Source organism: Heterodontus francisci, chromosome 18 (assembly GCF_036365525.1).
Source record: "Heterodontus francisci isolate sHetFra1 chromosome 18, sHetFra1.hap1, whole genome shotgun sequence".
NCBI lineage: Eukaryota > Metazoa > Chordata > Chondrichthyes > Heterodontiformes > Heterodontidae > Heterodontus > Heterodontus francisci.
Genome location: NC_090388.1, coordinates 21,031,858 through 21,057,497, shown reverse-complemented (window position 1 = coordinate 21,057,497; position 25,640 = coordinate 21,031,858). Strand labels below are relative to the sequence as shown.

Below are 25,640 nucleotides of genomic sequence, written 5' to 3'. Positions count from 1 at the left end.
GCTCGTAGAAGTGACAGCCTCTGTTCAACACCTTCATCTTGACATGACTCAGATCAGGAACGAAGCAGAGTAGAATTCAAAGCAGCATTCATTCCTGGTCTAGGCCACTACTGTTAGTGCACTAACCACATTTCTGCCCCACCCTTGTGGAAAAAAAAAACTTTGTTTGTCCTGCTTCTTTGGGGAGCATTTTACTCCACTCACAATGGGTGGGAGAGGGTCAAAAATGTAAAAGCATGAAACACCAGAACTGTATGTGCTGCTGCCATTTTTTTACAGCAACAGATTGCATGCAATATCAGTCCCACTTTCAAAAGGTGGGACATGATTATAATATTTAAGTCAGTGCAGTTGACTTCCTTATTTAAATTAATGTTGGCATGCCAAGTTTCCCGGGGGTTGGAAAACTTTGGTGACTATATGGAGTTGGGAGCAGATGGGTCATATATGTACTTTTCCAACACTGTTTGTCAGCCAGGTGGAGCAAGAGTAACCACCACCCTCCCCACACCACAAGCACCCAAAGCGAACCTTCTAATAATCACGGCTCTCCTTGCTGCCGCAATTGGCTAACTACCCCCCTCCCCAAAATCCCTTCCAAATCTGTGGTCCAAGCCTTCAACCCACAAACTGCCTCCCCTCAACCTTCAACCCATGATTCCTTCCTCAGTTCCAATTGCTGCTCCAATCTCTTTCACCCACCCCACAAAACTCCAATCCACAATCTTTCCTAATTGCTGTGGCAGTCTGCCGCAGGCTTTCCCACCTATCAATCTGGCCGACTGCTGGGCAGGAAATGGAATTTTAAAAATTATAAATAGATCCTGTTCTTAAATTCAGCAGGACCTCTGCCTTCCTCGGATTTCCAGGTTTTTTTCCCCTGGAGATTCCAGCCCAAATCTGTCTGCCGGCGATTAAAATCAGGTTAATTCTCATTTAGGATCTCATTAAATCTTATTTTTTGTAAATCTCACTGCTGGTTATCATTTGTTTATGACAGGTAAGTAAAATATAATCATTCTTCTTCAGGAATATGCCTCCTTAGAAATATAAATCATTTGTGACTGAGTATTGTAAGACGTAGTTTTGTAAGACGTAACCTTCTACCCCTTTACAAGTTATTCTACAGTGTTAGAAACAAGGCGTGAGGAGTACACTGTTAATTCAGTCCCACTTCTGCACAGGTCACAGCATATCAATAAATTTTCCCACTTAATAAAACAGTCACTTAAATATTCTATTTGTCCCCAGAATAAAGCAGACCAACCATGTTCCTTTAATAAACAACAAAATTATCCGTTTATTATAAAACCAAGTCTTAACTAATAATGAAGTAAATATATACGCAAATCGAAATATTAAAGCTCCTTATTTTACCCCGGGCCCTCACGCGCACGCACATACATCCAAAAACTGGTTAACCAAAAAAAAAGCTGTCCCAAAAGAATAAAAGGAATAAAAAAATCTTAGATTGCAATGATCTTGAAGGGAGTTCTTTAGTTTGGCAAGGTGTCCCAAAATTGAATAGTTGGATGCCACTCGAAGTCTTTCCAGGTGAGGTTGGTGAACAGTCTGTGTTGGGTAGGCGTTCAAAGAAATTCAACTGTAGAAAGCTTCACATAGGTCTTCCATTGGGGTATAGCAACAGGTGTCAGTTCTCATGTTAGATGCAAAAGTCCTTTTAAAAATGCAGGAGGCAACAGTACCTACCACTTCATACAAGCTTTTGCTTTTCAAGAACAAGGATTCTTTACAAAGAGGTAATACTTGTCTGGTTCTTTTTCTGATCTCCTGGCAGGTCCATCTTGAATTCCAATTGCCTGATTTAGTACGAATCTACTGGCTTTTAAAGTTCAAAAGAAATTAAAGTTTTCCAAGCAAGTCCCATGGCAATCATAAATTCTCTCTTGTGCCAACAAAGGGTAGCTCTTAGGTCAAACCCCCTGCTGGTTTCCTTCAAATTACCTAGTTTCCAGTATTTGTTTACTGGTGAAAACCATGAACCACTTTTTGACATTGCTTTTTTTTAAAAAGCGTCCATAAAGTTCAGCTATCTCCAGATGTTTCAATATCCATTACATTTTTTTTTAGTTTTTAAAAATATAGATTCCAAGTTTTAGCAAACAAATGGACTCTCCGTGACAACAGTTTAAATACGGGAATTATGGGAAATAATTAGACAATGCTCAAAAGACCAAATTAAACACTAGTGTCTTTACTAGGTTTGGTAGGAATACCAATCAACAACACAATACACCTGTTTTTCACCAATGTTACAAGAAGTTATACATACGATCATCCAGCGATCGTTCTCCCATTGATTCTTCTTTTCAGCAACTGACCAAGTTGCTTGGTTTAAGCATTGAATCACTATTTGCAAAGATTTTTACACCTTTCTTTCCATGGATGTTACACTAATAAGGTAGTTCTGTCCTACAAAAATCCACCTTAAGCTATAATTGTCCAATAAGGCATCTAATTCTTTGTTCAAAAAACAATATCAGAAATTGCCTTGTCGATAAGCATGTGTTTACATTTCCTTCAGTAATTACATAACCTCTTGTGGATGTTATAGATGCCTTTAAGATCTTTATCAGCAAATACAATAGCAACTTCCTTTTTTGGTCTTTCACATATTTTAAAACCAGGGGACAGTTAAACAATCTAAGTCCCTTAAATTATTTCTTACAACCTGTTGCTTTGGGAATTTCTAGTTTCTCTGCATTTCAAAAGAAGGCAAACCGATGTCATCAATGAAAGACAGTTTGTGTCACTCTTTTGCAGCATTTCAAAACACTTTGGACCACTTAGGAACTGAATTTGCATTTCTTACAACATCATCAGTCTCTTATCTTCGTGTTTTCAGACACCATGGCTCCATGCTTTTGTGTACATGAAGCTTCTCCAAAGCTCTAACTTGGCATCAGAGTGAAACATCACTTTAAAATATGTCTGTTTATTGGTTTTGACTTGATTTTTATGACTTTTCTGCTTTTTGCTAAACAATCCATAGCCGCGGTGTTTTTTTTAACCATAGCCACAGTTTTTTTTTTAACCAATGAAAACTGGTTTAAAAAAAACAGTTTTTTAGCAGCTGTTAACAGGTTACTTGAGCTCAGAAAGCCCTTTTGGCCTTCGTAATGGATGCTGGTCAGGTTTGATCAGTTTTCTGTACACCTATATACAGTATAGTTTCCTGTATTTCACTTAAATTACCAATATTCTTAGATTAGATTAGATTAGATTAGATTAGATTAGAGATACAGCACTGAAACAGGCCCTTCGGCCCACCGAGTCTGTGCCGACCATCAACCACCCATTTATACTAATCCTACACTAATCCCATATCCCCACCTGTCCCTATATTTCCCTACCACCTACCTATACTAGTGACAATTTATAATGGCCAATTTACCTACCGACCTGCAAGTCTTTTGGCTTGTGGGAGGAAACCGGAGCACCCGGAGAAAACCCACGCAGACACAGGGAGAACTTGCAAACTCCACACAGGCAGTACCCAGAATCGAACCCGGGTCCCTGCAGCTGTGAGGCTGCAGTGCTAACCACTGCGCCACTGTGCCGCCGATAGCTTCACAAGTCTCAACTACAAATTTTATATTTTTGATTATCGCTGTGCACACATGCACCTTTGCCATAATGATAGGGAGAGCCTGACCTTAGTCGTTAAACTGTCAATTTCTAGTGTCAAAACAGTAACACTATAAACAGAGCTTTTGCAGAACTTCCTTCCCCATAAGTCTTCTCAGTTAGTTTGAATTAATCCGCTTCAGAATGATTAAGCTTTTTACCAAAAATATCTGAACCATAGATTTGAATTGATAAATACCCACTTTCCTGTTTATGATGTATCTCTTTGCTTCCATGTTGCTATCTATTTGTAGCTACACTGCACAGTGGAGCTATAAAGCAGCATTTTATTTAAATTCATCACACTTTATAATTTTTTGTGATCATTTTTTTCTTATTTAGCTTTGTAAAACTTTTTAACCCAACTGGTTCCAGCACATTTGCTTCCTATTGAATAAACGGTCTCATAGATACTTTGTACGCAGTTTGTTATAAGACAGTTAAGGAATGAATCTCGTGTTGATGATAATGTGTATATCTGGTATTATATTTTTTACACATAGCACAGCATGTTGGCAAACCTCTGCCACAAAATCGTTTAAAATTATTTAAAGTTATGCAGAAAAATATTTTGTGCATCCAAACTAAAACCTAGAAAGGAACAGCTGTTTCTAGACAGTTTAAAAGCTTGTCTCCAAACAACGGACTGGATTTTAAGAAGGCTTCGACGTCGAGATCTGAGGTGAGGGGTGCCTGAAGATGGCTCCGGATGAGGTCCTCCGCCATGGACCTTGACGCTGGTAGGGCCCGGCCCAATCCTCCCAGTGACAGCGAGGCTCTGTGGCGGCCTCCCCTACCGCTAGGCGACGGGACCACAAATTACATATTCAAATTAATAAAATTCATAAATTAACATGTAGTTACCTGAGATCTTGAGGGCCCGTCGCGATCTTTGGCGTGGCGGCCGTAACTCTCGCACCTTCAGATTCCCGTCCAGAGAAACGAGGCGCGACACTAGTGGGGAGTGGGGGGGGGAGGTAAGATTTTCAGTGTGGTGGGGTGGAGGGAGCAGGGTCAAATAGGGGATGATGGGAAAGGTTGAATCTTAAACTTCGTGCATTTTGTGGGGGAAAGGTCAGATGTAAAAGGTAAGTGTTTGGGGGGAAGGGCAAATAGTTATCGTAATTGTTATTGGGGGGCTGGGAATGGGGCAAAAGAACTATTTAATTAATTTTGGTGTATATCTCTTGAAATATTTAAATACGCCGGCAGGGCTGGCTGCCCATTAAAAATGGCATCAAGGCCTGCTTACAGGCAGCTGATGCCATTGCTGGGGATGGACGGCTCGCCCTCTCCACGTGATTGAGGGGTGCAGGCCGCCCCAACTATTTAAATGAGCCGCTGCGCTAGAGATCCCGGGTGATTCGCCATTCTATCAGCTATCATAATGAGAGCCTAAAATGTCATCAGCAGTAATATGGCTGATGGTTTTAAAATGTTTGTTGATGGATTATTGAAGGTGCCGTGTATGGTTTTGTACAATGTGACCTATGCCTAAGATGACACCATCAATCCAATAAAAACAAGCCTTTGACCCTTGTACAAGATGAAAATTCTCACCTTTTATTTCCACTACTGACGACAAGTACAATTTCTCTGTTCTTAATGCAACCAGTGCATTCCCATCAGTTGTTCATCTACTCATCTGTCGCTATGATATCTAAATGGCAACTCTACGCTCCCGATTTCAGTCCTGCTGATGCTGAATTTCTTCTCCCTCTCTATCTTTCCTTCTCAGATTGATAGCAAATTGGCAGGCCATTTTACAGCCCACCCAGTATGTTTTTCCATTGACTTCAGATTTGGTGTAAAGCATCCTGCCGATTCCTTACCTCTTGTTCTGAGTTTCTGCTGAAGACCAAATTCAGCTCCATAAAATTATACAGTGTCACAATCATGCCATTATCTTACTGGTGATGTATTGTCCCACAATTTTCAAGTTGCTTGTTCCAAGCTTTGTTCCTTCTTGCACAAGCAGCACAAAATAGCTTGATAATGAAAGCCAATTTCTTGGCAATATTTGGAATTTGTATGCCTTATTGAATGAAAATATGAGGTTTTCTTGCAGTTTACAAATGAAAGTTAATAATTGCCTGTAATACGAAAAACACTTCATATTCTGGCTCTTGTTCAGTAACAAAGTAATACAGGCTTAAAATGTGAACGTTTCTACCTGCTTTAGTCAATTCTAGTCTAGCATTTTAGATTATGTGTGATGTTGCTTTAAAGCTGATGGAAATATCATGTTGCAAACATAGAGCGGTGATCATTATCAAAAACATTTGAGAACCATCTGCTGTAACAGTGATGAATATGTGGAAACACCATTTGCAAAAAGATGATCTAGGTACAGGTCTCAGCAGAATATTCAAAAATCACAATTAGTATCAGAAATTTCTAGACTATTCAAATATGAAAAAAATCTCTTGGAAAATAAATGCAGAAAACAAACCACTGACCACCTCTAGGCGCTTACCCATTGTCTCCCGAGAAAAGGAGGTCAAAGAAGAAGAAGACAGTGTAAACGTTGTGAGACTCCATTCCTGGTATTGGTTGACTAGAACCAATCGAAGGAACATAGTGGAGAGTATGCCTGGTTCAGCCTGTACCTAATAATCTGGTCATTAATTTTACTAACCAGGAAATTAGGAGTACAGGTCCAATTCTCTGTCACAGCAAGTCCCCATGTTGGGAACTACAACTTGCAAAATCCATCTTTCCTTACTCCAGATCTGCCATTTCGTCACACACTTGAAGCTGCTTTTGTAATTTGGAAGATTATGTTATCTTTGTTTTTTTTTCTTTTTAATTCCTCACTGCAGGAAGTATTTTGGAGAGAAGATTGGAATCTATTTTGCTTGGCTTGGTTTCTATACAGGAATGCTGGCCATTGCAGGATTTGTAGGACTCATCTGTTTTATTTTTGGAATACTGACTCTGGATGACAATACTTGGAGGTACGTGAAAAAGTAGAACATGCCACTTTGGCAACATCCAAGTAACACTTTTTACTGAGGTGTGCTATGTAGTGACAGTTGCATGATCACTGCTGAGTAATGTTGTAGAGCTTTCCTTATTACAAATTTAGACTGCTATGTGCATTTTAAATCCAGCCTTTTTTTAAAAGTTTAATCTCATGAATTACATTGCTTGCTTGCCTGTCATTTATGCTACTTTAAAATACTTACCATGCAGCTTCACTTTATTGGGTATTTGGAGAGGACTCCTCCTTGTTTCAGGCAGCTGCACTGTTTCTTTGTGGATGCACAGGAATGCTGGCAAATTTTGTAAAAATTTACCGGGACATTACAGTACATTTCTGGAAACATGTATAGACTTAAAAATCATTTTATCCCAGTGAATGGAACAGTTAAGTTTAGTTACAGAAATATAGCTAATAGGTTTGTAACTATTTCAATGTTACTATTTCAATGCCACAACTCAGCATTTGGACACTATCTTCAGGAAACTGCTTTGTGACTTAAATCAGTGAAAGATTTTGAATTTCAAAATTATTTTGCAAATGTGTTTTAAACAATACTTCATAGACCATTGGGATAGAGCGAATTGAAGGCAGACAAATTGAACCAAGCCTACAGGCATTTTGCATGTTCTTCCAACGTTATTATATCTGTATGCTATATGGGTGAGTTGGCAGTGATTGCTGAGTTGTGGCACATGAATATAGTACTATATTGTACAGTTCCCCACTCTTGTAGTGCTGTTGAGTTGCAATGTTTTTAAACTCAGAAAATATTAAAATAAGGAACAATAGCATGTTAACAGATTCAGAACTACATGTTAAAAGTCATTTTATTTGATGCTGTTAAATTAGAGTTTTATTTCAGTATTCCATTAGGGCTGAAGAACAGTTTCCATGCTTTTTCATTCGAAGTAACATTGAATTAGTTACAAACCGATTAGCTACATTGCTGTAACTAAACTTAACTGTTCCAATGGTAGATTAGTCTTATGCCGTTAGAGCTAATAACCAGTTTGGCAGTAGCATTTTTCTACCACCCATTATATGTAAAGGTTAAAGATAGATTTTATGAGATACTCAAAGTTTCTCTTCATTTACTTTATGTACCACAACCCCATTCTGATGATGGCGCCCCTCCCTTACTTGTGCTGTGTTACGTGAAACCCATTCCTCCAAATGTTTAAACACCATTCCAGCCGCAAAATAGCTTTACTGAGACTTTGGATATTTATTTGGGAATGATATCCATTGCATGCTGTAACAAGCAAAACAGTTGTTAGCTGTTCATATGACAGATACCAATTACATAGGCAGTAATGCAAAAACAAATGATTTCTCTGCCTTAATGGATTAGTTAAGTGTTATAAGTTACAGAGCACGATGGTTCCACTATCTGGGCTGTGTTAATTTACCTCAGCTCAGGTAGGATTAGGGGTGTTATAATTGTCCTAACATTCCTGGGCTAGAGAGGGAATAAACTCAATTGGAGCTCAAGCTGCTGAGTGCTGTATAGTGACCCCTGCTGGAAAGAAAATGGACTGGATTTGACCAGCCCCCCGATGTCGGGGGTCGTGGCGTGGGGGCTTAGAAAATACCTCCAGGATCACGGGCCTTGACACCGGCAAGGCTCCACTCCATTTTACCAGCGGTAGCGAGGTCTCGTGGCAGCCCCCCGCTTCTCGGCGACGGGACCTTCATAAAAATATTTAAATCTATTCAAATTAATAAATTAATTCTTAGCTCGTCACAATGGCCATCCCACTGCGATATTCCGGCCGGTTGCTGGAACTCCCACGCCTTTGGATCTCCATTCAGAGATCTGAAGCAGATCACTGGTTGGGAAAAGGAGCAGGTATGTTTTCGGTGGGGGAGGGGGGGAGCGGGAAAACCATTGCGATTGGTGGAGGGGATGGTGGGAAGGGTTTGAAGGTTAAAGTGAAGACAGTTTGGGGGGGGAAGGTCGGCATCGCGAGTTTACTTTTTTTGCAGGAAGAGGACAATTAACAAAGTGTGTAGTCATTGGGGGGCAGGTGGGAGAGGGGATTGAAACTTTGAATAAACTTTTCATTTTAATTCTACAGGTCAGGTAACTTTAAATATTTCAATTTAAATGTAGGGCTGGGAGCCCTTTAAAAAAGGCGCCTGCGCAGTAACACCGGACACCGTTGCTGGGGATGAAGCGCCCGTCCCCTCTATGTCATCAGGGGAGGTCGGACCACCCCGGCCATATAAATGAGCCGCTGCGCTAAATACCGCGGTGGCTCCGCGGTGCGCATCCTGCATGTGCGCTGCGCCGTTTTTGAAGCTTGCTGAGATTGGCGGCGAGCTGGAAAAATTCAGTCCAATGTGTTTGAAATCAGGTAAGGAAAGGGTCGGGTTTGACTGTGATATCCTCTCTAGTCAGTAGCCTCGCTCACCCTCTCAAATCAAATATGAGGAATGTCCATTCAGTGATACACATGGATGCGTATTACAATGTGTTACTTCAAGAAGAGAAGAGCAGAAAAAATTGGGAATAAAATTAAAATATTTTCATGTTTAGGAGTTTTATAATGAAGGTGAGCAGTAAATGGGATATCTTTAAATGGGTGCCAGCACTGCAGCCAAAACAGGGGGGAAGCCAATTAAATAGGTAAACAGGGGTCGTAGTACCCCAACTGTAATTTGCATCAATTGGACAGAGCATTTGTCCTGCATACTAGACCCATGTTGGGCTGCAAAGCGGCCCAACCAGCAGTCCTTAACGGACCACTGTAGGTTACTCCAGCTGCACTAAGTTTTTGAGCTTTTTTTAAAAAAAAGGTTTTTGTGTGCCCGAGAAGTGTCATGCTATTCTTGGCCACACAAAACATTTTCCGGCCTGCTGCCAACACATTCTAACCCACGCTGGGGATCAGCTCCAAGCTCCCAACCACACTGGTCCAACCTGCTGGCTGCTTCTGTGTAGAAGCCGGCCACTGTACAACTCTACAAAATGGCCAAGCTGCTGCGGATGATCCATTTGGTACCCACGGGTTGTCTGCTGAAACTGAAAATGATTCAAGCCTCATGACCTGGCTCTGCACAGGCTTCACAGTCTCCACTTCACAGCTATTTTGGGCACAGGTTGAGAATCTTGCCCCATTTACTTTAATTTATCAATAGTACATTACTTCTTCAAAGTGCAAAATGTGCACAATTTGTTGATGTCTTAGAATTTTACAATATTGACAGTAATTCATGATTGTTAAAACCACTAGACGTTACATGGGTATGGTTACTTCATCATTTTACCTATTATCTTATAATTCGTAGTCAGACAGAAATATACATAATTATATTACAAGGTTTCATATTGCAAAGAAGTACATAATTTTTAGAACTGTTGCGCTGTATTATAACAATTGGATTTTTTTGCTTTTTCTCTGTTTTACAGTCAGGAAGTATGTGATCCTGCAATTGGAGGCCAAATTATCATGTGTCCCCAATGTGATCGAGATTGTACATATTGGAGACTCAATATTACGTGTAAATCATCAAGGGTAAGTACACCCATAACACCTTGCATCATGTGTAAATATTATTTAAGTGCAATACTTCTTAAAATAACATGTGATCAGAATATAATTACAGTGTGGATCTTATTCCTGGATAGTTGTGTTTCTGAAATCAATAATATAATCAAGTCTATACATAAATTATTTTTTCCTTGGTCCATTTGTGAATTAACTGTACAAATTAAGGAGCTTATGGTGATGAGGAACAATTTAAGAAATTAATGTCTGTCAAACCTGTAAAGTACATGTAAGTTGTTCTTATAATATTTCTGCCCAATTAGGTTCAGATGACGCCTAAACTAAGAGCACAATAACAAAATAGTCAAATGTATATGAATTTAGCTGTATTGTAAATGTTTAAGACTTTTGGCTCCTAAACAAAATAGATCTATTTTTAATGGTGTCAGATTCTGCAGATGAATTCATAATATAGCTATAGAGTATGAAGTGACCACTGTGAGATCATCTATTCCAGTAAACAATGCAGAAAAGTGATATCTCCCTGTCAAATCCAGGAGTGGAAAAGTAGTGTTAAAAATTGGATTTGCATGGCTGTACAACATTGACATTTCCAATATTTCAGTAGAGTGCAATTACCCTTTAAAGCAATAGAAAGATCTTTTATAAATTGAATCACCTTTTTTAAGCTTTACATTTTGCAGGAAATGCAAAAATAAAAACACTTATAATCGTACCTTGATTTCAATTTCAAACATAGTGGTTAGAAATTGAATACAATGTAATTAAATATTCCCTCAAATTCTGTATCCCCCAGACATTCCCCTCCATAATCTACTCTTTTAAGAAATGCAAGTCCATAATTTGTGTCGAATGTTGCAGTTTTTGTCAAACCCCATGACATCTACCTTTATAATTGCATATCATTCCACAAAAGTGTAGGTAACATTTGTGTTAATAGAATTACAGAAGTGAGATGAAAAATGGCATAAGAAATAATGCACAAAATATGCTGTTAGAATGCCACAAGATGATTAATATTTCACCTCCTGTTTATATTTGACATACTGTTGTGCACAGGCTTATTACATTTTTACATATATATTCCACAGAAATTATCGATATTCGACAACTATGGAACACTAGCATATGCAGTGTTTATGGGAATTTGGGGTAAGTAGTTTGCAGCTATTTTGCTTTGAGTGATATTGTGTTTACAGTGTTTCTGATCATTGTTTTCTGCATAATCAAACCTTCAAATAGACCCATTAACCCATTCCCTAGCTACACAAACTGCTAGGAAAGAGGAAAAAAGGGACACTATAGGAAAAACACTGCAAAATGCTTCATTAACCCTCTCTTTCTTAACACCCCACCTTACTGTCCCGCCAAGGCAATTATACCGTGCTCCAGGAAATGGTGATACCCCATTTCTTATCATCATGCCAGCAAGCTAACAACTTTGGTTCAGTAGGTGGGGATTTAACAGGGAGGTGGTGGCACTGCCCACCAGTTGGCAAATCAGGGGTGAGCACGCCTCCGCCGGCCCTGGAAGCCATGACGTTATTTTGCATGGGTGAGGCCGTGACTTCTACCCCTCTGAGGCAGGATGTCCACCTCCTAGAGCCGCCACCCAATCAGAGGGCCGGCAGCTGTTCAGTTCCAGCAGTGCCACCCAGAGCAGTGGTCACTCCTGGGACTACAGCAATCTCTGGAGCAGCAGCCAACGAGGAGGTTCTGGAGTGTAGGTAAAAGGGGTCAGGGCTCACCGGAGCCAATCAGCCAGGCTCCAGCAAGGCGGAGGTGGGTGAGCGATTGCGAGGGTGGGGTGTCTTCCAGTGGGGGCAGCCCATGCTGCTGGGTGGGGCCTCTGTGGGCCACAGGGTGTCTAATCCAGAAGGAACCCCTCCACTAGCCCGCAGGGAGGCTGCCCAGGTGGTGTTATGCCCATGCGTCACTGGTAAAGACCAGCAGCAGCAGCGGGAAGATTGGCCAAGGGGCGGACGGACTGCCCACCACCTCTCCTGCCGCTGGTAAAATACCAGTGGAAGTGGGTAGACAATGAGCACAGCACCCTGCACTCCCCCCGCCGCCCCCCCACCCCTCTCCCAGCCAGCTCCCGGTGGGGGAGGGGCATAAAATGTCTTTATTGGTGTGCAGCAAATCCATATTAACCACATGCTTAGTTTATCTGTTCCAGAAGGTTTTGCGGAAATAACTATTCAATGGAATCTAACTGCACTCTGTCTAAGCAAATTATATGTATACTCTCTGGAGCTATCAGCGCTTTCTATCTCAAATAACCTATCCAACAGCTGAAAACCAATCACTACATCATTTTAAAATCCTCAGTCATGTCCCCTCTAAGCCAACATTTCTCTAACGTAAATAGCCCAAACAGGAACCTATCCGAGTAATTAAGAGTGCCTCTGGTTAAAGTCCATTTTGGGTACCGTCCTCAACATCTTTTCCGAGCCTCCTTCACTATGGGCTGTATTTTGTGCTGGAGCCAGGGCTCTCGCCGCTGGACCAAAAAGGCGGGGGGAACCCCGCCTCGGCCTTTTCGAGATCCTCTGATCTTTTTAAATCAAAGTTTTAGGAGGCGGGATCCCCATGCCTTTAAAGGCAGGGTCCTGCCTCCATGAGCTGCCAGCTAATCAGAGGGCAGGCAGCTCAGCAGTATTGGCAGCAACACCAGGAGCAGTGGCCACTTACAGTACTGCAGATTCGTCGAACCCAGGCCCAGTGCTGGAACCCCGGACAAAAGCTAGGTGTGATGGGGTCGCCGGGGCCAGACCAGAAGGTCCCAGCGAGGGGGTGGCTGCTGGGTGGTCTCACAGTTCAAGGGGAGGGGGGTTCCAGGGGGTGAATTGGTTCCCAGTGGGATCCTCCGTAGGCACCACGGAGGAGGGAACCCCCCCTCACCCACAAGCCTGCAGGGAGGGCGCCTTGTGTTCCAAGGCAACCTCTCCCCATAGCAGAGGCCCTCCTTACCACTGGTAAGATCCCAGCAGTGGCGGAAAGAGGCCATTAATAGGCCACTAAAGGGCCTCAGTTGGTCTCTGGGCCTACCCTGCCCCTGGGAAGATAGCTTGGCGACGGCTCCACCGCCACCCATTGCGATATTCTGTGCCCCCTGCCTCCTATCCCTCCTCATGGGGCCACACAAAATCCAGCCCTATGTGTAGGAACCAAAGCAAAACACAGAATTACAAGTGTGACTTAATAAAGACTTGCACCGGCCAAGTATAATGCTTTTTGTTTTATACTTGATGGTACTTTATTTGTGCTCCCTGTATGCCCCTTGTGCGTTAACAGAATTTTCTCCTTCTTAAATAGTTGGATCGCATGAGCCACCATTTAATCCATTAGAACCAGGCTATGTGCTATGATCATGAGCTATGAGTTGAAAAGACTGTTTTCAAAAATGTATTTATTTTCATATTTATCTATGCAGTCTGCCACTGCTATATAACTATCATGTCTTTGCACATAGCATATGTTGTGACCATAATACAGTACGTTTTAGCATACTCATGGAGAAAGACAAAGATAAAACAGGAGTAAAAGTTCTAAATTGGAGGAAGGCAAATTAAGAAACTGAGAGGTAACCTCGCGAAAGTGGACTGGATACAGCTACTTGAAGGAAAATCAGTGGCAAACCAGTGGGAGGCACTCAAAAGTAAGATACTACAGACACAGTGCAGGCATGTCCCCACAAAGATAAAGGGTGGTACTGCCAAATCTAGAGCCCCCTGGTTATCTAGAAGCTTACAGGGTAAGTTAAAGCAGAAAAAGAAAGCTTATGATGATCACAAAAATCTTAATACTTTAGAAAGACTAGAGGAGTATAGAAAGTGCAAGGGTGAAGTAAAAAAGGAAATTAGAAAAGCAAAGAGAGGACATGAAAAATTATTGGCAGGTAAAATCAAGGAAAGCCCGAAGATGTTTTATCAGTACATTAAGAGCAAGAGGATACTAAGGAAAGGGTAGGACCTATCAGAAATGTGCAAGGAAACTTATGCGTGGATGCAGAAGATGTGGGCAGGGTTCTTAATGAGATTTTTTGTCTCTGTCTTCACAAAGGACATGTAGACATTGTAGTTAAAGAGGAGGAATGTGAAATATTAGATATGATGAGCATAATGAGAGAGGAAGTACTAGAGGGTCTGACATCCTTGAAAGTGGATAAATCACCAGGGCCAGATGAATTGCATGCCAGGTTGTTAAAGGAAGGCAGGAAGGAAATAGCAGATACGCTGGGGATCATTTTCAAATCCTCACTAGATACAGGAGAGGTACCAGACGATTGGAGGTCTGCGAACGTTGTACCATTGTTTAAAAAGGGTGCGAGGGATAGGCCAAATAATTATAGGCCGGTCAGTCTGACCTCAGTGGTGGGTAAATTGTTAGAATCTATTCTGAGGGATAGGTTAAACTGCCACATAGAAAGGCATGGATTAATCAGGGATAATCAGCATGGATTTGTTAAGGAAAGGTCATGTCTTACTAACTTAATTGAATTTTTTGAGGAAGTAACAAGAAGGACTGATGAGGATAGTGCAGTGGATGTGGCCTACATGGATTTCAGTAAGGCATTTGACAAGGTCCCACATGGCAGACTGGTCAGTAAAATTAAAGCCCATGGGATACAGGGGAATGTGGCAGGTTGGATCGAGAATTGGCTCAGGGACAGGAAACAAAGTGTAGTAGTCGACACATGTTTTTGTGAATGGAAAGCAGTTTCCAGTGGCATTCCACATGGCTCAGTGTTGGGTCCCTTGCTGTTTGTGGTATATATTAATGATTTGGACTTAAATGTGGGAGGCATGATTGGGAAATTTGCTGATGACACAAAAATTGGCCATGTAGCTGATAATGAAGAGGATGGCCGTAGATTCCAGAAAGATATCAATGGTTTGGTTGAGTGGGCGGAAAAGTGGCAAATGGAATTCAATCGAGGGTGGCACAGTGGCGCAGTGGTTAGCACTGCAGCCTCACAGCTCCAGGGACCCGGGTTCGATTCTGGGCACTGCCTGTGTGGAGTTTGCAAGTTCTCCCTGTGTCTGCGTGGGTTTTCTCCGGGTGCTCCGGTTTCCTCCCACAAGCCAAAAGACTTGCAGGTTGGTAGGTAAATTGGCCATTATAAATTGTCACTAGTATAGGTAGGTGGTAGGGAAATATAGGGACAGATGGGGATGTTTGGTAGGAATATGGGATGAGTGTAGGATTAGTATAAATGGGTGGTTGATGGTCGGCACAGACTCGGTGGGCCGAAGGGCCTGTTTCAGTGCTGTATCTCTAATCTAATCTAATCTAAAATGTGAGGTAATGCCGTTGGGGAGGGAAAATAAAATGAGGGAATACACAATAAATGGGAGGATATTGAGAGGGGTAGAAGAAGTGAGAGACCTTGGAGTGCATGTCCACAGGTCCCTGAAGGTGGCAGGACAGGTAGATAGAGTGGTGAAGAAGGCATATGGAATGCTTTCCTTTATTGGCTGAGGTATAGAATTCAAAAGCAGGGATGTAAAACTGGAACTGTATAAAACGCTGGTTAGGCCACATTTGGAGTATTGCGTACAGTTCTGGTCACCACATTACAGAAAGGACATAATTGCTCTGGAGAGAGTAGAGGAGATTTACAAGAATGTTGCCAGGGCTCGAAAGTTGCAGCTATGAGGAAAGATTGGAACCTTTCCTTAGAACAGAGGAGGCTGAGGGGTGACTTAAGAGATGTGTACAAAATTATGAGGGCCCTAGATAGAGTAGACAGGAAGGACCTGTTTCCCCTAGCAGAGAGGTCAATTACCAGGGGACACAGATCTAAGGTGATTGGCAGAAGGATTAGAGGGGATATGAGGAAAAATCTTTTCACCCAGAGGGTGGTGGGTGTCTGGAATTCACTGCCAGGAACGGTGGGGGAGACAGAAACCCTTAATTCTTTTAAAAGGTACCTGGACATTCACCTGAAGAGCTGTAACCTGCAAGGCTATGGACCAGATGCTGCAAGGTGGGATTAGATTGGGCGGCTAGTTTTTTCGGCCGGCACGGACACAACAGGCTGAATGGCCTCCTTCTGTGCCGTAATTTTTGTATGGTTCTATATGATAGGATTATAATGAGGTTAGATGACAAATTTTAAAGCAGTGTAACACTCTTATGGTATAACTTATTTTCCCAATTCAGCAATAATAGCTGCTTCTTGTAAGTATTCGGTACAATAATAATCGCTTTCTTTAAGACATTGACACACACAATATTCCAATCATTTAGGTTTGTTGCTTGCTTTCAATCCTAATGCTTGACTTGATTGTCTATTAAGTCTTGTGCTGTTGCACATTCACTGATGTTTTGGTAGCTATTATAACACTATGTGATACTTGACAGTGACTGTGTTTTTGGAGTTCTGGAAACGCCGTCAGGCGACATTGGAGTATGAGTGGGACACTGTGGAATTACAGCAGGAAGAGCCACGCCGGCCAGAATATGAAGCAAAATGCACTATGCCAAGAAAAAATCCAATCACGCAGGTAAATGAGTTCGTTGAGTACAGTTGTCAAGACTTGTGAAAATGCATGGAAGATAACCTGCTAAATAGATATTGCTTTCATTTTTCGTTTGAGTTTTTATCAAATACATAAAATATACAATCACTCTCTAGGTTGCACACAAAAATAAAACTCACTGCTTGATGGCCTATTGAAGACCAGAAAAAAATGTTGCAATTAAGCAATATGAGACATTTTTATAGACCCAGGCCAAGTGAGATACATCTGAACTGGTTTATACTGTTGACTCATCTCCAGTGTATAGCCCTGAGATTTTGAATCAAGGCTATCATCTGAGTGACAAACTTGGCAAATTGTGTGCTTTTAAATTTAAGAGAATTAAATAAAATTTTGTATAACAGTTATGACTTTTTTACTTACAGGAAGAGGAGTTGGTTCCTTACTCAGCCTGTGGAAAATGTATGCGAATATTTTGCGGTGGGAGCACTGTCCTTTTCTGGGTAAGACAGCAGTGGATGTTGTTAACATTTTAACAATATTGCTGTTTATGTTCACTGATAACAAGGAGGTAGGGATATTTCAAACAAGTATAGTGTGGTGCTGCTAACCTCTCATGATTATTTCACAAAGGAAATGGTTGTTTTGAAATAATCCCTTGGAGGAAGGGGGTGATATAGTCACAATGCTCAGGATTTTGCATCAGGAGAAAATAGAAAAGGGTTGATCATGTTTGCTACAGTATCAAAACTTCAATTGTACCAAATCAAGAATGAGGCAGAGCAAACATAATGGACTAAAGAATCATACAGGATATAACAGAGAAGAGGATAAGACAGAGAAGAAGGCCATTCAGCCCATCATGGCTGTGCCTGTGATAGCGCTAGCCTTCAACGGGAGCAGTTTAATTCTGTTTTTCTACCATTTACCAATATATTTTAATCTTCCTTTTCAAATACTTATCCAAATTCCCAGTGATGTACACTGGCACAATAACTACCTGTGGTAAAGATTTTCTTCTATCTTCCCTTTTATCTTCTAGTGATAATCCTGATTGTGATCCCAATTTGTGCTGTTTGTGTTTTTTTTTCACGACGCTTTCCTTTGAATGTGTTTCATTTTAATTTCATAGGAAATGCTCTAAGTGGGTAATTGGACCAAGTGGTTGGGAGAAAGAGGCAGGGAGGAGAAGGCCAAGGGGAAAAAAGGGGAAGAGGCAGGCTGAGGAGAAGGAAGGGAGTGGGAGGAGGAAAGGGAAATCACGCTAGTGATGGGTATAAATCTTGAGAATATGCATTTACATCTGGATGTACTGTTACGACCGACCACTCAAGTCAAAGCCCCCAATCAAAATATGCGATTCTGATCGTTGTGGGAGAAATGCACCATTGATTCAGTCCCGTCCCTCCACAGATTGCTTAACATATCATTTTAAACTTTCCAAATTAAAGAAAGACCCAGCCAAATTGTACCATCTATTAACTTAGAACGAGGCCACCAAAACAAGGTGTCTTTAAATCAACAAATTAACTGTTTAATTAGAAAAACTTAAATTCATAAGCACTACTAAGATATAAACAATATTTAAGATAGAAAAAATTAGTGTCCTTGCATATTTGCGCTCCTGCCGAAGTGAAATCTTCCAATGTGGAATAGTCCAAGGTTGCTTGAAGTCCCCACAGCCATCGGATGGGGGGACAAAAGGTTCTTCAATAGTGGAACAGTCTTTAGTCTTGTTCAGCAGTTGAATTGAGGCTCTTCTTTTCAAGCGATGAATTTCAACAATTACAGTTCAGTAGTTAAAGGAATTGGTTATTTTCTTTTTAAGAAATTAATCTGACTTGACATCAGAATTCTGAGAGTATAATAAGTATAAACAGCACAGTGGCGCAATGGTTAGCACTGCAGCTTCACAGCTCCAGCGACCCGGGTTCAATTCTGGGTACTGCCTGTGTGGAGTTTGCAAGTTCTCCCTGTGTCTGCGTGGGTTTCCTCCGGGTGCTCCGGTTTCCTCCCACAAGCCAAAAGACTTGCAGGTTGGTAGGTAAATTGGCCATTATAAATTGCCACTAGTATAGGTAGGTGGTAGGGAAATATAGGGACAGGTGGGAATGTGGTAGGAATATGGGATTAGTGTAGGATTAGTATAAATGGGTGGTTGATGGTCGGCACAGACTTGGTGGGCCGAAGGGCCTGTTTCAGTGCTGTATCTCTAAACAAAAGTAGGGTTGAAATAAACCAAGAGAGAGCTCTCATTTCCTTAGTATATGCTGGTCCAGCTGTCTGTGTATGTCTCCAAAGCCAGTTTTTCAACTAGTTTCAAACGTCAATCAGCAACAATGTACCTCGTGTCTTTGGTCCTGAGTGGCTGTATCCTATGGCAACGAGAATATACTCTTTGAATCACAGTCCCTGAGTGGCTCTATCCCGGGGCAATGAGAATGCATTCTTTGACTCAGTCTCTGGAGCTTGTTGTCTTAAAGCAGTACTGTTCCTTTTCCAGCCTCAAAGGCACACCGCATTCTTCCCGGAAAAGAAAAAAAAACTACAGGATCGTAACAGTACATATTTCCTTATTCATTGCTCAACAATAACTCACTTAAACAAAGAATTTACACTTTTTTCCATGGTGGGATCCTGCAATATAATATTCCTTTACTGCCACTCACTATCTTTGCATTGCAGTTGTATGCTGATTTTCAGGGCCAAAACATAGCATCAGTAATGGGCTTTCTAACTAATGTTACGTTATAGGATTTTGAACCATTATAAATGTCAATCACAGTGCTTCCTACAGAGAAGAATTAATGATTGTTAGTGGGGACTTTGGAGGGCAAGGGAAGAGTATGAAAAGGGTTGAGGAGCAAGTCATAAGCCAGCAAAAGTAAAAGCAGAACAGGAAAATTAGGAGCAAGAAGGACAAGTGTTAATAACTGACAGAAGTAAAATATAATAGGATTATGTGGAAGAAAAGAAATGAAAGAATAAGCAATTTGGGAGAGCAATTCTGAGCAAGAAGCAATTTGTAAGTTGAAAAGAAGTCAGAAATCAAAATGTTATTTTGCCAGATTTTCGTATCGAGAGAGCAGTGTCATTGCACCTCTTAGAACAGAATGGCACCATTCTATGGACTGGCCTTCTTTCTTTGGCCTCCTTATCTCAGGAGACAATGGGTAAGCGCCTGGAGGTGGTCAGTAGTGTGTGGAGCAGTGCCACTCCAGGCGCTGCTCCACACACCACTGACCACCTCCAGGCACTTACCCATTGTCTCTCGAGATAAGGAGGCCAAAGAAAGAAGGCCAGTCCATAGAATGGTGCCATTCTGTTCTAAGAGGTGCAATGACACTGCTCTCTCTCGGGTTCATTGTTGATTAATCTGGAGAACTACTGCTCTCCTTTTATTTAACTCACTATCTGCTAATTCGTGTTCCTGAGGTGGTATGTTCTTGTGCCTAACCTGAATCTCTGTAAACGGCAATTGCATTATTGGAGAATGTTTTCTTTTTCTGTCTGTAAAACAAAAAATATGTATAGTTTTTTTAAAAAGTCAAAATACCTAACAAGGTCTGTGAATTATGAGTGATTTTATGATTGAGTTTCTTTAAATTTCATTATACTTAAATGGTTTGTGTCAAATTTCTTCCAGATCTTACTGATTGTTGCCTCAGTAGTTGCCATTATTGTCTATCGGCTGGCTGTCTTTTTTGAGTTCTCTGTCAACCTGCCCAAAGCAATAGATGACGACCTGGAACCTCTCAAAGACTATTTGACTCCACAGATGGCCACTTCAGTTACAGCTTCCATCATTAACTTTTTGTTCATTATGATTTTGAATATACTTTATGAAAGAGTAGCAATATGGATCACTGACTTTGGTAAGTTCAGTTTTCAAATCAATGATAGTATATCAAAACAAGAAACATTTTAAACTGTAAGACAATCTGTCTTGTGATTGGCAAGTTCAGCTCTTTTAAAATGACCTCGTAGTTGATTGCTTAAATTAATCAACATACCAGCACGCTTATTGTGCATGTGTCGTAGTAACTATGATGTGTGCTGTCTACTACACAATGCTACTGGATTCAATATGTTTAACATGTCAATTTTCATGATATTCAGTACAAAAGTGTATATCTGCATTGTCATAGTGCTGAGATATCAAGCTGTGTCCTATTGAGTGTCAGCTTGCCTAAGTTAATAGCACTCTGCTTCTGGAATAGAAGTCTATGAATTCAGGCCCCTCACCAGAACTTTCATGCAGAATGTAGCCAGACATTCTCGTGCAACACTGAGGTCCTGGCTACCTGTTAGAACCATTGAACCATAGAAAAGTTATGGCACAGAAGGAGGCCATTCAGCGCATTGTGTCTGCGTTTGCCAAAAAAAAACTAGCCGCCTAATCTAATCCCACCTTCCAGCACCTGGTCCATAGCCTTGCAGGTTACAACGCTTTAGGTGCATGTTCAGGTACCTTTTAAAAGAGTTAAGGGTTTCTGCCTCCTGCACCGAGCCGGGCAATGAAGTACAGACACCCAACATCCTCTGGGTGAAAACATTTTTCCTCATGTCCCCTCTAACCATTCTACCAATCACCTTAAATCTATACCCCCTGATAATTGACCTCTCCGCTAGGGGAAACAGGTCCTTCCTGTCTACTCTATCTAGGCCCCTCATAATTTTGTATACCTCAATTAAGTCACCCCTCAGCCTCCTCTGTTCGAAGGAAAACAACCCTAGCCCATCCACTCTTTCCTCATGGCTGCAAGTTTCAAGCCCTGGCAACATTTTTGTAAATCTCCTTTGTATGCTCTCCAGAGCAATTATGTCCTTCCTGTAATATGGTGATCAGAACTGTATTCAATACTCCAACTGTGGCCTGACCAGCTTTTTGTACAGTTCCAGCATTACATCCCTGCCTTTGTATTCTATACCTCGGCCAAATAAGGAAAGCATTCTATATGCCTTCATCACCACCCTTATCTACCTGGCCTGCCACCTTCAGGGACCTGTGGACATGCACTCCAAGGTCTCTCACTTCTTCTACTCCTCTCAATATCCTCCCGTTTATTGTGTATTCCCTTGCTTTGTTTTCCCTCCCCAAATGCATTACCTCGCACTTCTCTGGATTGAATTCCATTTGCCACTTTTCCGCCCGTTAAGGTGCATGTTAAAGTTGCAATGGGAGGAGGGTAGGGTTGGTATTCTGGATCAGATGTGCTGATCACCCAAACCTTTCTCAATTCTTTAACAATATTTTCTCATACAATTTTGTTTTTAAGTTTTAGGAATTGCTGATTGATTTGCTTCTTTTTCACTCAGAGCTTCCAAGAACACAGACGGACTATGAAAACAGTTTGACCGTGAAGATGTTTCTCTTCCAATTTGTCAACTACTATTCCTCTTGCTTCTATATTGCTTTTTTTAAAGGCAAAATTGTAGGTTATCCTGGGGAACCTGTTTATTGGTTGGGTCGATTCAGAAATGAAGAGGTAACAGGAATTATCACACAACAAAGCATTTAATCATCTGCGTTAGGCTTGTATGTCAAGTCATTTATTATTAATATTACTTCTGTATTTAAGCTATATTAGTATGGTTATGTCACTGAACTAGTAATCCAGAGATAATGGATTAATAATCCAGAGAAGGTGAGTTTAAATCCCACCATGATTGTTTGAGAATAGGAATTCCAGTTTTACAAAAAAAACTGGAAATAAAATGCTGTAGCAGTAAAAGTGATCATGAAGCTGTCGGATTGTCATAAAAACCCAACTGGTTCAATAATGTCCTTTAGGGACGAAATCCTGCCATCCTTACCTGCTCGACCTATACATGACTCAAGTTCCACAGCAACATGGTTGACTCTTTACTGCCCTCTGAAGTGGCCTAAAAGCCACTAATTGTATCAAACAGAAGTGGGGGGCACACCCATATTCCGAGAATAAATAAAAAAATTTACTGACACATTTTTATTATAAATGACCATTTACACATGAATGCTAATAAATAGTTTTCATTAAAAACAAATTAGTCAGTAGTTAATATGACTTTTGGATATTATCCACCTACTTATTAAATATTTGTATTATCCAATATGTGAGTCAAACAAGTCAGCAACACCTCAGGGCATTGTTGATGATTGGCTAATTAATGGGACCTGGAGGGGTAAACCTGTAATTGAAATTCTTTCTGCTGTGCTCCAGATAATCGTGCAAGGCAGTATGCCAGCAGGTGGGGTAATACTGGCTGAACAAGAGATAAAAGCTTTACTCATGCTCTGTATTGCTGAACCTAGGTTTTTAGCCCCGCCTCCCAAACAAACACTTTCCGTCAATAAAGAATCCCAAATGAAAATTTAATGTACACCAAAACAGATTTTTGTCACAGTGTTGTTGAGCCAATCACAGAAGTGCGTGAGACCCTCTTAACAGTGCCTCAGCTGCCAATAGTTTTCCATTGAGGAAATGTACCAGGATGAAATTGAGGACTACTTCCAACAGCATAAACATGACGGAGAACACACCATACAAGGTCTATTTGACATGAATCAATGTTCTACAACCCACTGTCACAATCCATTTAAAAATTAGTATACTGTGTCATTTGATAGGAGTAGATATTTTAATTGCATTTGTGTAATTATGCGCTGTCCACAAGCCAGTTCATGGGAGCTTTGGAATCTAACCTTCCATTATCTGATATTCTCGGCATAATGTCTAATAAAGTGAGAGGCAAAATCTAGAAAAAGGATAAAAAATAAAATTGTACTACTATTTTTAATGACCTGTGTACCTGCGCAATTTGATTTCACTGATCCAATACACTATCTAAAATCTTACTTTCTTTTCTCCTTCATACTTCTTAAATGCATTATTTCACATTTTTCTCCAAAGAATTTCATCTGCCCCCAGGTCTGCTCATTGTGCTATGCTGTCTATGTCCTGCTATAGTCTATGCCATACCCCTCAACTTTATGTCTTCAGCAAAGTTCAATATTATATCCGCAATTCCTAAGTACACATCATTTATTTATAAGAGCTACCCCAAACCCAAATCCTATTGGAACTTCAGACACCACGCTTCCCATATTGAAAAGCTGCATTTTACACTGACCCCTTGTTTTCTGTCTCCAGTATATTTGGATATACTCCCCTTCATTCCAATTGTCATTAACTTTATCATAAGTCTCTTATATGCTATATTTTGGAGATCATTTTTAAAATTCACATAAGCATAAAATAAGCTGCTTTGTTTTCTTTGTCAACCTAGAGACTCAAAAGTTTTTTTTTCTCTGATACTTTTCATGAGATGTTTATTTTTTTGAAGTTGTTCCTGTAAGCTGCTCAGCAAGGGAAGGGTTAACTTTTGCTTTGTAAAATTTACAGTGTGACCCAGGTGGCTGCCTTGTAGAACTATCAACCCAACTGCTGATTATAATGGGAGGAAAAGCAATATGGAACAATATTCAAGAAATTTTCATTCCGTGAGTTAATGCATTGTTAACCTCAAAGGATTATAGAAATTGAAAATGTGACAAAATATTTTAATAGGAAGAAATCAAAATCTGTTTTAACTCCCATTACTCTAGTTTCAAAAGTCTTTACTATCCATACTTATGTATAAGATTAAATATTTTGATCACTGTTGCATTGAAAGTATGTGTGAATCGTCTTTTGCACATACTGCATCTCACTCTGGGGAGTGTGCTCACCTGCTACAGACCCAGTACTGTTGTCCATTCTGTATTCTCCAGAATGCTCCCCACTCTCAGGTTCCTGGTCTTCCACCCCGTGCGTGCACAGTATTATAATTGTGTGGAAAACCAGAATCAAACTTCCCTATCTCTGGAGTAACAATGACTGATGGAGGGAGGCTTATATGTGATCACAGGCTTTTATTGAATTTTTTTGACTGGAAAGTATGGTGAGTATATATGGCAGTTACTTCGATTATTAAATTCAGAGGTAAAACTAACTTTTATAGCTTTCGCTAATGGGTTAACAAATTTTCTGCAATGAATAACTGGTTCATTTTAGGTATAGAGAGTGAAAACTATCGAGTGAAGGCAAGATTCAGTTTGACTGTCTCTTCTTCAATAGTCAAATAGCCTGACTACACTAATTATCAAGATTTGCACATAAATAGCAGCCACTTGAACAAGGTGCAAGACAGTGTCCAATACTTGTGGAACCAATGGTAATGAAATTCGAACAGTTTCTGTAAGAATCGGGTGATCCATCCCACCAGTATACAGCCCAAGTGTCGACCAAGAGAACTATCCTTGGAAGTAGTTGAGTAGTTTCACAAGATCCCACCAGGCAGAATAGTGCACATGAGGGGCTGGATTTTACATTGCTGCTGCCGAGAGCCATCACGATATTAGATTTCGCGGCTCATTTAAATGACCAGGGCAGACTGCACCTCCCTGATGACATGGAGTGTGTGGGCGGTCTATCTCCGTTGATGGCATCAGGCGCGATGCCATTTTTAAAGGGCTTCGAGCCCTACATTGCAATTTAAAATTTAAAGGGACATTGTTTTTTTTAAAAATTAAATAACTTGATCCTGAGCCTCTCCCACCCCCACCAATAACCATAGAATTAAGTATCTGCCCTCTCCCCACCCCCCAAAACACTTACCTGGTGCACTAGAATTTCACCCCACCGCCCCCACTCCCCCAAAGTTCCATGAGCGGGTAAGTAATTACTTCATTTATTTGCATTTTTAAAAATATGCAGAGTTGGCTCCCGTCGCCATGCAGTAGGGGGGTTCCACGAGGCCTCGCCACCACCAGCAATAGCGGGCCAGGCCTTCCTGGCACTGAGGCCCATGGTGGACCTCTGCCAGAGGCATTTTCTGGCCACCTGTGCCACGACCCCCGACGACGGGGGGCTGTAAAATCCAGCCAGAGATTTTTTTCCTGTACATTAAATTAAAATAACTATTTTTAAAGATAGTTTTCTAGGTACTCTATTACAATTATTTTAAATGTGCATAATCAAATTA

General features: G+C 40.9%; 1 protein-coding gene across 3 annotated transcripts in view; it reads left to right on the top strand.

Moving 5' to 3' along the window:
- The window catches only part of ano6 (anoctamin 6), a 159,528-nt gene that overhangs the window by 106,325 nt on the left and 27,563 nt on the right, over positions 1–25,640 (top strand). For all 3 annotated transcript variants that reach the window (XM_068050389.1, XM_068050391.1, XM_068050390.1), the window contains 8 exons: positions 6,471–6,605; positions 10,047–10,152; positions 11,238–11,298; positions 16,516–16,658; positions 17,060–17,137; positions 20,281–20,509; positions 21,954–22,123; positions 24,020–24,117. In XM_068050389.1, coding sequence (XP_067906490.1) covers positions 6,471–6,605; positions 10,047–10,152; positions 11,238–11,298; positions 16,516–16,658; positions 17,060–17,137; positions 20,281–20,509; positions 21,954–22,123; positions 24,020–24,117 — 1,020 coding nt within the window. The remainder of the gene's footprint in view (positions 1–6,470; positions 6,606–10,046; positions 10,153–11,237; positions 11,299–16,515; positions 16,659–17,059; positions 17,138–20,280; positions 20,510–21,953; positions 22,124–24,019; positions 24,118–25,640) is intronic.